The sequence below is a fragment of the Labeo rohita genome, chromosome 21 (genome assembly GCF_022985175.1).
Source record: "Labeo rohita strain BAU-BD-2019 chromosome 21, IGBB_LRoh.1.0, whole genome shotgun sequence".
NCBI lineage: Eukaryota > Metazoa > Chordata > Actinopteri > Cypriniformes > Cyprinidae > Labeo > Labeo rohita.
Window position 1 is genome coordinate 24,055,238 of NC_066889.1, and position 15,698 is coordinate 24,070,935.

General features: G+C 31.9%; 1 protein-coding gene across 3 annotated transcripts in view; it reads left to right on the plus strand.

The window, feature by feature from the left end:
* nedd4l (NEDD4 like E3 ubiquitin protein ligase) overlaps positions 1-15,698 on the plus strand; it is a 93,136-nt gene that overhangs the window by 16,755 nt on the left and 60,683 nt on the right. For all 3 annotated transcript variants that reach the window (XM_051092623.1, XM_051092624.1, XM_051092625.1), the window contains exons 3-5: positions 8,086-8,167; positions 14,726-14,764; positions 15,390-15,443. In XM_051092623.1, the coding sequence (XP_050948580.1) occupies positions 8,086-8,167; positions 14,726-14,764; positions 15,390-15,443 (175 nt within the window). The remainder of the gene's footprint in view (positions 1-8,085; positions 8,168-14,725; positions 14,765-15,389; positions 15,444-15,698) is intronic.

Below are 15,698 nucleotides of genomic sequence, written 5' to 3' on the forward strand. Positions count from 1 at the left end.
GACTTTTTTCTCCGAATTGCATGATATAAACTTGCATTTCTAATTTTTTTTCTCGTAATTGAAATATAAACTTGCAATTGTGAGTTATAAAGTCAGAATTGTGACAAACTCATAATTCTGACTTTCTCAGAGTTGCATGATATAAACTTGCATTTCTAACTTTTTTTTCTCATAATTGAGATATAAACTCGCAATTGCGAGTTATAAAGTCAGTTGCGTGACAAACTCACAATTCTGACTTTTTTTTTCAGAATTGCATAATATAAACTTGCATTTCTGATTTTTTTTCTCAGAATTGTGTGACGAACTCACAATTCTAACTTTTTTTTTTCTCAGAATTGCGTGATATAAACAATTGTGAGTTATAAAGTTGAAAATTGTGATATATAAATTTGCAATTGCGAGTTATGAAGTCAGAATTGTGACAAACGTATAGTTCTTAATTGTTTCTCCAAATTGCATAATATAAACTCGCATTTCTAACTTTTTTTTCTCATAATTGAAAGATATAAATTCGCAATTGCGAGTTATAAAGTCAGAGTTGCGTGACAAACCCACAATTCTGACTTTTTTCTCAGAATTGCATAATATAAACTTGCATTTCTGATTTTTTTTTTTTTTTCTCAGAATTGCATGACAAACTCACAATTCTCACTTTTTTTCCTCAGAATTGCATGATATAAACTCGCAATTCTGGCTTTTTCTCCGAATTGCAAGATATAAACTCACATTTCTAACTTTTTTCTCAAAATTGAAGATATAAACTCGCAATTGCGAGTTATAAAGTCAGTTGCATGACAAACTCACAATTCTGACTTTTTCTCAGAATTGCATGATATAAAGTCATAATTGTGAGTTATAAAGTCAAAAGTGTGAGTTATAAAGTCAAAATTGTGAGATATAAACTCGTAATTGCGAGTTATAAAGTCAGAATTGTAACAAACTCACAATTCTGGCTTTTTCTCCGAATTGCATGATATAAACTCCTCAGGATTGAGTGACAAATGCATTTCTGATTTTTTTTATTTTTTTATTTTTTTTTTGGGAGTTATAAAGTCAGAATTGTGATATAAACTTGCAGTTGCTAGTTATAAAGTCAGTACTGTGTGACAAACTCACAATTCTGACTTTTTTTCTCCAAACTGCATGATGTAAACGCTTTTCTGACCTTTTTTTCTCAGAATTGATAAATATAAACTTGCAATTCTGAGAACTAAAGTCAAAATTGTGTGATATAAACTCACAATTTCGAGTTATAAAGTCAGAGTTGCGTGACAAACTCACAATTCTGACTTTTTTTCTCAGAATTGCGAGACAAATTTGATTTAAAAATACAGCAAAAATATTAATATTGTGCAATATTATTACAACTTAAAATAATGTTTTCTATTTTAAAATATTTTAAGTAGTCATTTTTTAAAAATATTGTATTTGTTTGTGGTTTAATAAAGAATCTTTGAAAATAATAATTAGATGAATAGAACAGCATTTATATAAAATGTAAAAATTGATTTAATGTGTCCGTGCTGAATAAAAGCATTCATTCCCTTTCTTGTAAAAAATCTTTACTAAACTGCACTAAATGAAATTGTAACAAAATTGGGATGGGTGTTTACTGTCCCAGAAGATGCAAAAGCGAGGGCTCCTACAAATGTTATTCTTGGCTAGTTGTCAAAATTGCTACAACATCAAATTGGTGGTAACTTGATATTAGCACAATCTCTTTAAAGTGAGTCAGTTCATTCAGCGGCTATCTTGGCATCTCCACGAAGCAACTATTTTCCAGCTGTTTTCTAATAACGTGTGTATAGTAACCGTTGTGCTATGGAAACTGCACATTTGCACATTTGCTACTGCTGCTGCCATAGGGGTAGGGTTTTCTAACACAGTCAAATGTGAATACAGATTCTAGATTAAATAAAACAGGCCGTGACTGTATCAAAATGTGGCTGGAAAACTTTATCATTGGGAGCAATGATTTATCAGGTGTTCTGTCTCCTCATATTAACCAATGTTGTCATCAAAAAAACATTAAAAAGAAAGATCAAACGGCACATTTTCTGCAAAAGCAAGTTTATTTTATTCAATCAGGTAAAGAAATTGATGTGTAAAATGGCTTGTATTGATCTTACTCATTTCGCTCTCTCAGTTTTCTTTCTTTCTGTCTCTCTTGCTCCTGTGGTGTAGACGTCACAGCTCCTTCTGTTCTAACTGTGCTGATCTACTGTAGGCTCTATCAGACCTGTCTGCTCCAATCACAGAGTCCTGGAGTGTGTGTGTGTGTGTGTGTGTGTGTGTGTGTTTGTGTAAGAGAGAGAGAGTGAGAGAGAAAGAGTGAGAAAGCATTCACCTGTCAGCATGAGTGTTTGTGTATCCCAACATCCTACTGGCCATAGATACACATTCTAATACCGTTACGGGTATCTCCTCTATGGGCAGATTGCGTAACAGCGCGAGTCTGTTTCTGAGTCTGGCGTGTTTGCTTTATGAGGACCATGCTACATCTGTGCTAATTAAAGCAAAAGACATGCAGCTGAGCAAATGGATGCCACAAGGCACCATCACAGATGTCTGAACAGAGAAAGTGAGGAGGATTTGATATAATTAAATCTGTACACAGAACATCTCCATCTTTCTCTACCTCTTTTGACCTAGACGACCCACTTGCAATGAATAGTTAAAAAAAATACTTTATAAAACAGTTTATCTTTTATTTAAATTTTTTTCAATTATTTATTTAAATTTTATTTAATTAATTTTTTTTAATTAAATGTTTTTAATAAATGTTTATAGCACAACAGCATTGTCGTTTAGGGGAATATATTTATTCCCCTCATTTAAAAGCCACAAGTAATTTCTGGACACTTTTGGCTATGCTGAAACAGTTTCTGAGACTCCCATCTGTAAATGATAGCAAAAGCTCACCTATTATTAAAGAGAAAAACAATATAAAGGGAAGGAACTTGATATCTTGTTTCTTTCAGATTTGAACCTGATATAAAACATATTGGCTTAATTTGTTCTGGGAGAAGCTTCTGCAGTAAAGTGAGTGTTTTTTTTTTTGGGGAGATTTCAGATTAATGCTTATTTGACTATAAACCTTACCAGTAAAAAGCTGTCTTTCTTTCATCAAAAGATGAATTAACTGATTTTCTTGCACTAATCTGAACAAAATAGATTTTGTAGTAGCAAATACATAAACATATGGTCTGTTTTTGACTTGAGATTCTTTTTCATTTAATTTAATTTAATTTATTTTTTAATTTAATTTTTAATTTATTTTACTTTAATTTTTAATTTGTTTTAATTATGTTTTTCTTTCTTTCTTTCTTTCTTTCTTTCTTTCTTTCTTTCTTTCTTTCTTTCTTTCTTTCTTTCTGTCTTTCTTTCTTTCTTTCTTTCTTTCCTTCTTTCTTTCTTTCTGTCTTTCTTTCTGTCTTTCTTTCTGTCTTTCTTTCTGTCTTTCTTTCTTTCTTTACATTCCAAAAGATGATGAATCAATTTATTTTTCTTGCACTAATCTGAACAAAATAGATTTTATGGTAGCAAATATACATGCAGTCTGTTTTTGGCTTGGGATTCTTTTTGTTTTGTTTTGTTTTTGTTTTGTTTTTATTTTATTTTGTTTTTATTTTATTTTGTTTTATTTTGTTTCATTTCAATTTGTTTTGTTTTGTTTTGTTTTATTATTTTCTTTATTTATTTTTCCTGCACTAATCTGAACAAAATAAATATACATACATTTAATTTTTAAAAAAAAAATTTTTAATTTAATTTAATTTAATTTAATTTAATTTAATTTATTATTTAATTTATTATGTTAATTTATTTTAATTAATTTTATTTACTTATTTTTTCTTTTTAGTTTAGATTCCAAGAGATGAAGAACTGATTGGTTTTCTTGCACTAATCTGAACAAAATTCTGAACAAGATTCTGTGCCATCAAATAAGCAAAGTCCATTTTTGGCTTGGATTCTTTTATCCACGTATTTGTTTCAGTAATATTAGTTTAATTTTATGTTTTTATTCATCTTCGTTATCCAAGTCCTAGCAAGCTATTTTACGTTAAACTGTATAGTTCTTAAACCCTGTGTTGTCATTTGACAGCAGATTGCTATCAGCCTTAAAAGTCCTTGAAAAGTCAATGAAGCTGCTGTTTTTTGCACTCAGAGTTGATAATCCTGTTCGCCTTTAGTTTACTTGACTTGAATCAGCTGAGATCAGTGAGTTGGGAGTTTATCTCCATCCCGGGATCCCCCCTTTTGTTTCATATTTCCCTCGGTTCCCCTCTAATTTCAGCTTTTTGCACACAATCAAGTACAGATCCCAGAGTCCCCCGTGACAAAGTCGCCCGTCTCTATGGTAACAGTGCGCACTGTTAGTGTCCCTATGACACCTGAGCAGCTCCGTGGCCTTTAACGGGGTAAAATGGGACAGTGATTTGAGCGTCTGGGGTTTCTCTACTGGCCAAGAGAATCAAAGATCCAAGAAATTCCAAAGCAGACAGTTTTTTTTTTTTTTTTCCAACTCTTGCCTCTGTCTTCAGGCTATTCTCAGAATGATTTAGCCGTTTTCATGAGTTTTTATATTCATACACTTTACTTTTACATCTGCGCACATAAACGCGTCACTCATCACGTTTTTGATCTTCTCCTGGAAATTACATTTCCTTTTATAGCCGGAGAACATCCATCTGCTCAAGATGCGTAATATGTTTACAAAGGCGAGAACGACCAGTCTCAAAAATGGTATATTGTTTTATCCTAATCAAGAACGCCGAATCCTTGTATAAACATTCAATTAGAGGCAACGGGAAAGCCAGACACTGCAATTAAAAAGCAGAGAAGGCCGTTTTCAGCTGCACAGCAGTCTAAAGAAAAGGAAATGAAGCAAAACAACTGTTCCAGAAGCCAGTGAATGAAAAATGCTGAGCTTGACTTTCAGGCTAAAACCTAATTTGCATATTTCTACTGATTAGAAAAAGTACATACTGTGCTGGTGATGGTAAATTACAGGGTTTTAAGCTATCATGTTAACATTGGTTTACTATGATGTCCTAAGAAGTTTCCAAACTACGTAATTTAATTGATTCAACCATTTCTTGTGTTTTCCCCCTAGCATGTACAAAAACCCAGATCTTGTTGTCTGTATATGTGAAACAATGCTATTGTCGATGTGGGGGAAAGGTGTTGGTTATTATTAAATACCAGCATGAAAACACCCACTAGACCCTTACGGAGAGAGTAAACCACCTGGGATTCAGTCAAATCAGCAGTTCCTAGTCACAAGGCCTGCTGTTTTTGTACAACGCTTTGTTTTTGGTTTTCTTTTTTAAGTTTTTGTTTTCTGTGAATTCAGTAAAATTCCGTTGAGTTCTAAAAAACGACCATGATGTCACTTCTCCTTGAACTTTGTGTTTGTTGTTGTGAAAGTCATTACATCTCCTTGTCAGTGTAATCTCTCAAGGGTTAGTTCACCCAAAATGAGAATTGTGTCATTTATTACTTACCCTCATGTCGTTCCAAAATTGTAAGACCTTCGTTTATCTTCAACACAAATGAGGATATTTTTGATAAAATCCGAGAGCTTTCTGGACCCTGCATAGACAGCAATGCAACTACCATGTTCAAGGCCCAGGAGAGTAGTAAGGACGTCGTTAAAATTGTGACATCAGTGGTTCAACCGTAATATTATGAAGCTACGAAAACACTTTTTGTGTGCAAAGAAAAAAAAGATGATTTTATTCAACAATTTCTTCTCTTCTGTGTCAGTCTTTGACTAGCGTTCGCAAGATTTGTTTTCAATCAGAGAAATGTACACTGACATAAAAATAGGATTGGACGATTAATTGAAAAGTAATCGAAACTTTCAGAATTTCAAAAATTCTGAACCTCTAACCTGTTTTTTTTTTTTAAATCCTGTTAATACTTTCCCATAAAAACGTACTACCGTGTGTAGTCGCATTATATGGATGTGTATGACCGTTGCACTTGCGTCTTTTGCAGTGTCTTGCACGTGAGTGACGAGTTTAAGATGTCATGTTAAGTTAACAGAATTTAAACTTTTACACACAGTGCCGCTCATTTAATGTCAGTTCCAATACAGTGGACCAATCAAAAGTCCACGGAGGCGGAGCAAGCATTGCAAACTTTTGTTTACAGTAGCAGGTTGGCATGGCAACTTTTGTATTTGACAGCAACATGGCGGAGTAGGCATTAACTGCGTCAAAAAAAAAAATAAAAAATTGTGCAGACTGGACATTAAACGCACCAGTATTTTAATACAAAAACACACCAGTCTATAGTACGGGTAGTCCTGACTCAAAAAAATCAGTATTTCCTATTAACTATTAACTTCCTGATAAATCTAAAATACTTTACACTTCCCATTAGGGATGTGTCTGAATGTTATCACACCGTGTTCAGAAAGAAAATGACGTACTACAAAACCCCTAACTAAAAGATGGGAGGAAAAAATATATTTCAATGCTTTCTCTCACAGTTATATCATTGGGTAATTATACTGTATACAAATTGCAGGGAGCCCTTATTAATATGTGGAGGCATTTTACTTTCACTTTCGAGATTTGCGATTACACGGTGCGACAGTAGGTCTAAACCCAGACCTACTCTGGGTCTAAACAAAAGATCAATAATTAATATAATATTTTTCCAAACACTTGCCCACATTGAAAATGGGGCAGAATGTATTTGTTTTTCCTCCTCCATTGCTGTTGCTATTTTTTTGACAATATCATGCTATTATTATTGTTATATTATGTAGAAAATCGATTTTTGAAATTTGTGAATCAATGCAAATCGCTAAAAGACTGAATCGTGATTTAAATGTGAATCGATTTTTTTTTTTAATTTTACCAACCCCCCCCCCCCCAACTATGCACTGTGCACTCAACCATGTAGTGTATGAATTATAAGGTTATTTTGTCATTTTGCACATGTCAGTTGTGTTGCTGTCTATGCAGGGTCAGAAAGCTCTCGGATTTCATCAGAAATTTCTTAATTTGTCATCTGAAGATTATTGAAGATCTTACAGGTTTGGAATGACATGAGAGTGAGTAATTAATGACAGAATTTTCATTTTTGGGTGAACTATCCCTTTAAATATAGAGTTGGACAAATTTCATTTTATAAAGTTTCAAGTATGAATGTGTGTGTGCATAATGATATCATTTATACAGTCCTGTGTTTATCTTAAGTTTCATGCTATGAAATGAAGCATACTTGCAGCATAGACCTTGCTTTGTTTGAGGTTTATTGCATATTATGTAACCTACTACTGTCAATCATATCCGTCCTGTAAGATTCCCATACAACTTTACCATATGGGATAAGGACTGGACATGCATCTGACCTATTGTTCGAACCAGCCACTTACTGTGTGTTTAATTGTTCCTGTTTGCTAAACTAATGAGTCCTGCTGTGCTAATCCTTAATTTTTTAATGGCTTCCTGTCTTTGTCTCCCTCCCGTTTCCTGACTACTATTCCAACTCTACCTCACTCAGACCTATTACTCTTGGTGTTAGTCGAATTGAATTGGGAAATCCAGCTGGTATATTTAAAAAGGTGCAAAATCAGTGCTAATAATTTAGTTATTTTACTTGCAGTTGTGAATATGTGATCTGTCTTCTTGTTAATGTTTGTACAAAAATAAAATATTTAATACTTACAGCAGCACGTTGATATTTAGGTCGGGTACAGAATTTGACAAGTTCATAAATTAATGAAAAATCGCAATTAAAATATACCACACACATCCTAGGTGTTACATGGCAAATTATATGTGTGTTTGTTTGTGAACCAGTGGTTATCATTGTAGCTTATCTCTTAATTCTTTTTCCATTGCTAAGACATGAGGTTTATTACTTCGTTATTTATTTGCCTGAACATCCAAAGGTAAATTTTATAGCACAAGATGAGAAATAAGTGATCTATGTGTGAATCCACTGTTTAATAAATGCATTTAATGTTTTCTAGCTTTTGATTGCATGAACTTGTAATGTTAATTTTCTAAATTGTTGTTGCAAGATGGTTTAATGTATATTTTTGTCTCTATTTTCTATTAGTGACCCATACGTCAAACTCTCCCTGTATGTCGCTGACGAAAACCGCGAGCTTGCCTTAGTACAAACGAAAACCATCAAAAAGGTGAGTTTTATCCACATTTAGTGGTTTGTTTGTGATATTGAAGTGTTAGAGAGATTTTAGGGTGACTGAAAGCACACAAAGTAATAAAATGATGAGATAAATAGGTGATGGTTGAAGATGCTAAAGCCACTGCCACTAGGAGGAGTATTTCCATAGACCTGTGGCAGTACTGCATGGGCTTTCATAGTAAAAACAAGCTTGAATAATAAGACACAACAGTTCAGTACATTTGAATGTATGCAAACTATACAAAGCTTTTCTCTATTTAAGAATGATGTAAATTATTAGTAAATTATGACACAGACATGTTTCATGACATTGTACAGTGACAGTAATGGATTACTAAATTACTATACTGCCTATTTATCTGTTTGTCCTTGAAATGCACATGCGAGGAAATAAACAACGATGCCTAGAGAAGTCACTTGCGATAACGTCACCAGAAATTTGCAATTTAAATGAGGATTTGTGTGACATTCACAGATGGTCTTAAAGCAAAGTGCATGCTTTGTTTTGGTGCAAATGTATAATAGGCCTGACTAACAGAAAATGCTTTCAAAATATGTCTTTAAGGGCAGAAAAAATGTACATTACTTGTCAAAAGTTTTTGAACAGTAAGACTTTTTATGTAATTTAAAGAATTCTCTTCTGCTCAAGCAAATCTTACTGTTCAAAAACTTTTGACATCCAAAATACAGAAAAGACATCCAAAATTTGATCCAAAATACAGAAAAGCAGTAATATTGTGAAATATTTTTACTATTTAAAACATCTGTTTTCTATTTTAATATATATTTTAAAATGTAATTTATTCCTGTGATCAAAGCTACTTCTTCTTCTTATTATTATTATTATTATCAATATTTAAAACAGTTGAGGACATTTTTTTCGGAATTCCTTGAATAGAAAGATCCAAAGATCAGCATTTATCTGAAATAAAAAGCTTTTGTAACATTATACACAATACTAGTCAAAAGCTTGGAGTCAGCATTTTTTTTTAGCATTTTTTTTCTATTTAGCAAGGATGTTTTAAATTGATCGAAAGAGATGATGAAGACATTAAAATGCTACAGAACATTTCTATTTCAAATAAATGCTGTTCTTCTGAAACCTGAAAAATTCTACTCCACTGTTTTCAACATACTAATAAATGTTTTTTGAGCAGCAAATCAGAATATTAGAATGTGACTGGAGTAATGATGCTAAAAATTCAGATTTGAAATCACAGGAATAAATTACATTTTAAAATACATTCAAACAGAAAACAGTTATGTTAAATAGTAAAAATATGTCAAAATTATACTGTTTTACTGTACTTTGGATCAAATAAATGCAGGCTTGGTGAGCAGAAGAGACTTAAAAAAAACATTTTAAAATCTTACTGTTCAAAAACCTTTGACTGGTAGTGTAGTTCTTTAGAAAATTGATTTAGCATTTAAAATGTTTATGATGTGTGAATATGGGCAACACTTTAGTTATAATGATGAAAAATAACTTTAAATCATTTATTGATCTTAATTAATGTTATTTTTAACATTATTGTGTTTATTCATTAATACTCATTAATATTAATATTATTTAATGGACATAAGTCATGAACTAACAGGTTTTTTTTTTTGGTATTTTTATTAACTAATGTTAACAAAGAATAATAAATACTGTAACAAACGTTTTTCTCATTGATAGTTAATGCATTAACCAGTGTTAACTAATAGGACTATATTGAAAAGTATTACAGATATAAGGTTGAGAATAACAAATATGAGTGAATTAAATGATTAAATATGAGAATTGGTAGATTTTTTTTATTGTAATTTATTAATGGTCAGAATTAAGAACAATTAAATCACAATAAAGGCTTTTTTCCCCTTTATTTTCTTTATAGGCTTCTTTTAGACCACTGAATGAAAACTAAGAGTTAGGTCTACCTCCAGCAGGCGATAAATTGATTTAGCGAGTCAGTCAACATTTGGGTCCATTCAGTTCCATTAAGTCACTAATCAGTAAAGTCCTTAGTCTGGAATCTCCTGTGCTGGGACTGCAGACTCTTCAGGTTATTAATAGCTGACAATGCACCGCTGTGTGGAACATAAGCCTCCTCGTTCCTCAGGTCTCGGTGTTGACGGATGCTTTAGACGTCCTGCTTTGATAGACTAGTCTGGGAACTCAATGGCCTGTGGTACATAACAGCAGAGCATCTCGTTTAAAAGTGTATTTGCATCTCAGAGCATTTCATTTAAAAGTGTAAATATACTCATTATGAGCTATATCTACATATGTTTTTTTACTGAAGGCCTATGTGAAAGGTTAATGCACTTTCTACTTATTACATTTTTGTGTGTCAGGAAGGTTATTGCACTGAATGTTAATGGAAATGTAGGAAATAAAAACAAAACAGACAAGTTTTGAGTAATGTGGTTATTTTTAAAAATGCCAAAAATGGCTAAAATTGGACTTTTATGTATGTAAATATTTTTTGGTTTGGAAAAATGAGGACCTGAGCTGATGACTTGCGATTAAAAAAAACTTCACAATGTTGCAAACAGAAAATAAGTGATTTGACACTAAATATACATAATATAGATGTTTATGTAATTGAGACGCATGCTCATGATATTTTTTCCTTATTTAGTTATGTGCTTTGAGTTTACACAAGCATAGCTTGTGAGATGCCAGTTTAAACTTATTTAATTACACAACTATGTTTACAATGGGCAGTTACGTATTGTAAAACTTTGTATAGACAAAGATAAATAAGGGTGAAGTCAGAAGGTGTCAGCTGCATGACCCTCAACAGACATGGAGATGGATTGACTGGTGGCTGTTTGGCCTCGAATAAGAGGAAGTCAGCCTTGTCTAGGTTAAGCTTAAGGTGATGATTAGTTATCTAAGCTGGAACGTGAGCGATGCAGACTATGAAGAAAGTGGAAATGGAGGGAGATTATAGGATCTAGAATTGAGTGTCGTCGGCATAACACTGCTAAGAGAAACTATGTGGTTTGATAACACAGCTGCAGATAATGTCAGTGGTCCCAGTACAGAGCCCTGTGGGACTAGTAGCTGTGGGAAGGCTGTTGAGTATCAGATAGGTAGAAAATGAACCTCCAATTGACTTGATTTGGTCGTTTTTCCAAGTAGGATTAAAACCAGGCATGCTGTTGACTGTCAGACACAGCAGGCATGTCAGAAAGAATCAAATCGGAGGAAAGAGAATGCCCTGGCCGCCATAAGTGATTCAGTCATTGTAAGGAGAGAGGATTTCAGTTCACCAGCGTGATTTGCTGACTTTATACAGTAAGGAGATGAGCAAAGACATGAGATAATAAACCAGGGTAGGTAGATTTTGCTGTTTCTAAGAATCAATTCAGTTTGTTTTTTTCAGTAAATCGATTCAAAACTGATTTGTTCAAGCATCACTCAAAACTCAAATGCATTAAACATGTTTAAAAAAAAAAAAAAGTATATGTACACTTCCAGTCAGAAAAAATGTTTTTTGAAAATCTCTTCTGCTCACCAAGCTTGAATTTATTTGATCCAAAGTACAGCAAAAACAGTAAAATTTAGAAATATTTTTTACTATTTAAAATAACTGTTTTCTATTTGAATATATTTGAAAATGTCATTTATTCCTGTGATTATTTATTTATTTATTTATTTATTTATTTTTTAAAGCTGAATTTTTACTGTCATTACTCCAGTCACATGATCTTTCAGAAATCATTCTAATATTCTGATTTGCTCATAAAACATTTTTTTTTTCAGTTTTTTTTTGATGAATAGAAAGTTCAGACGAACAGCATTTATCTGAAATAGAAATCTTTTGTAACATTATAAATGTCTTTATCATCACTTCTGATCAATTTAAAGCATCCTTGCTAAATAAAAGTATTAATTTCTATAATTTCTTTCCCCCAAAAAAACAATTATTATTCTTTTGAATGGTATAGTGTATAATGTTACAAAATCTTTTTATTTCAGATAAATGCTTATCTTCTATTCATCAAAGAATCCTGAAAAAAAATTAAAATATTCATGATAATAATAATAATAATAAATGTTTCTTGAACAGCAAATTAGCATATTAAAGTGATTTCTGAGGGATCATGTGACACTGAAGACTGGAGTATTGATGCTGAAAAATTAGCTTTGGTCAAAGGAATAAATTACATTTTAAAATATATTCAAATTGAACGTGGCTATTTTAATTAGTAAACATATTTCACAATATTACAAAACACGAAAAATCTTACTGTCCAAAAACTTTTGACTGTTAGTGTAGGTGTTTACGGTTATATTGATGCATATACAGTGGAAAAAAAAAAAGTCTGGAAAAAGTGTCAGAGCATATATATATATATATATATATATATATAAAAAAATGCAAGATCGGCTAGAGCTTCTGCCAGTCATTACTTTGTATTCTTCCTGTATAATTTACACCTGAGTGTGCTTCTACGCTTTAATAACCCAAAGTATTTTCACAAGCTTTGGCACATGGTTCACAGACCAATAAATCGGAAGTATTTACAGCATCCTGCATGTTTGTGTGTGCAAATCATATCAGTATATACATATATTTATGACGCGCCAATCAAGGTGTTCTTGTGCGAATGACATTTTAATGCATTGCTGTAAGTGTATTATGTCACAATGTGTCACAAAGATTAATTAGAAAGATTTAAGATTTAAGCACTATTTTGTGGTCATCAGTTGTGTGGTCATTAACGCAAAATAGTGACATTTAGAAATTCAGAAAATTTTCAGTTCAATGTTTTGCTCAAGTTATACTGATAAAATTACCTATTGAATTGTAAATGGAAAGCATTTGCTTGTTCCTGTTGCATCATGTTTGTTTCTGTATCACGTTAAATCAATTAAGGTACTCCTCTGAGGACATTTAAATTAAACTGTCAATCAATCTGCTATGTAGACTTAATGATTAAGTTCTTCTTCCACTTAAAAGGATCAATACCAGTCAAGGGCCCGTGCACTCTCTCTGTCTGAATGTCAGCACCCACCCTTCTCTCTGTCTCTCTTTCTCGCTCTCTCCTTCTATTTATCTTTCTTTGTGAGTGACCGTAAAATAATTTATTCATGTATAGTAAATATTAGCCAAGGTCTCCTGTTCTGAATTCCCTTTGTGTTGTGAATCTCATCAAGATAATAGCATACTTGTCACTGTTGTTGCTGGATGAAATTATCCAATCCACTTTATCAAACAGAATCATTTTTTTTAGTTAGCCTTCTTGCTTTCTTACCAAGCAGGTATCATCATTCAGAATGTAATAATGTTCACTTAAATTCCACTTTGATTTCTGATTATGAATTAAGTTTGAAATAGCATTTGTTATGTGATTTTTGAAAATTCTTTTAATGTGTTTTTTTTTTTTTTTTTTTTTTTTTAGTATGTATTAGTTTTTGGCATTTCCAGAAACATTACATTATTTTATTAATCACTTCTTTAAATGATTATTGTTTCTGTCATTAATTTGTTGAATTCATTATATGCCTAAAAAGCTAGAAATGCTTTATTTCCTAATCAAGTTAGTAAATGTTGGAAACATCTTTCAGTTCATCAAATTACACTACCAGTCAAAAGTTTTTAATGTTTATGTTTTAATGTTTTTTTTTTTTTTAAGAAGTCTGTTCTGTTCAACAAGCATATTAAAATGCATAAACGGCAAAAGCAGTAATATTGTGAAATATTTTTACTATTTAAAATAACTGCTTTCTATTTAAATATATTTTAAATTTATTCCTGTGATCAAAGCTACATTTTCAGCATCATTACTCCAGTCTTCAGTGTCACGTGATCCTTCACAAATCATTCTAATATGCTGATTTGCTGTTCAAGAATTTTTTTTTCTTTATCAATATTTAAAGCAGTTGAGTTAATCTTTTGAGGATTCTTTAATGAATAGAAAGATCCAAACATCAAAATTTATCCGGAATAAAAAGCTTTTGTAACATTATACATTATATCATTCAAAAGCTTGGAGTCTGTATAATTAAAGAAATTATAAAAATTAACTTATGTTTTCAACATAATAATAATAATAATAATAATAATAATAATAATTGTTTTTAGCAGCAAATCAGCTTATTAGAATAATTTCTGAAGGATCATGTGACTGGAGTAATGATGCTAAAAATTCAGCTTTGAAATCACAGGAATAAATTACATTTTAAAATGTATTCAAATAGAAACAGTTATTTTAAATAGTAAAAATATTGTAAAAATGTACTGTTTTTGCTGTACTTTGGATCAAATAAATGCATGCTTGTTAAACAGAACAGACTTCTTTTAAAAAAAAAAAAAAATAAATAAATAAATAAATAAATACTACCGTTCAAAAACTTTTGACTGGTAGTGTACCTGTTCGATTAACTGATCATCAGTTTTTTTTAAAGCTAAGAGAAAAAGTCAGAATAACCAAACTATTGATACTGGCAGATGTTGCAACCTTACAATACAAAACTACAATTTTATATCAGTTCATTCTGAGTTGTGTGCGATAAATGGTGAAATGCATAAACATGTTTTTGGTTCTTTTTCAGACTCTCAATCCCAAATGGAATGAGGAATTCTATTTCAGAGTAAGTTGCTTTTTTTTTATTAACTTTATTATTTTTTTTCATGCATGCATGCATTCATTCATTCAAGGCATTCTACTATATTTTTGATTTTTTTTTTTATTGAATGTTAACTCTGTCCAGTGCTTTCAAAAAATCAGCACTTTGTAATATATTTCAGAATACACATCTGTTATTACACCTCACCTTTCGCCACCACCACAATTGTAAAAATCTATTATTGGAAGCAGCATGTAATTTTGTGACGTCGATGGCCGGTAATGTTGCTTGTGTGTAAAACGATCTAGTGAAAGATTGTGAGCTGCTTCATTTAGAAGTCCATTCACACAAACTTGATTTATAGATGCTATTCCAAGCCAACGATAATGACCCCCCCTATTCATTACAATACCTAGATTCGCACCAGAACCAGGTTTGGCACCTGAATCTCAGAAAACAGCCCTGCCAGTAATACAGTTTTACAGTATGGCAAGTGCCTGCCTCAAATAGTTACGTAGCTTGCATGTGAGTGTGAAATTTATGTGTGCATGTGTGGTTTTGTTTATCGGCCATTCTATTTTTATTTTAACAATTGAATTTGTACACCAGTGTTATTAAAAACATTGCTTTTTTTATGTCATGTCTGCAGGTCTGCCCACAGAACCACAGGCTTCTTTTTGAGGTGTTTGATGAAAACCGCCTGGTAAGAACCACCTTAAACACACGTAAATTCGAATTATTAGTGTTATTTAGTTAAATGTCACCACTTTATAGTTCTCCTCCAAAATCTAGTGAGCTGCCTTGGTCGATTTCGAAATTAACACATGTTGACAATTTGTTAACAAAGCAACAGCTTCATCACAATAAATGCATGCAAATTGAAATGTAAATTAGACAGAATGTCAATCAATCTGATTTCAGAACTAAATTCGCCAGAAACTTTAGCGCTTTTGACAGA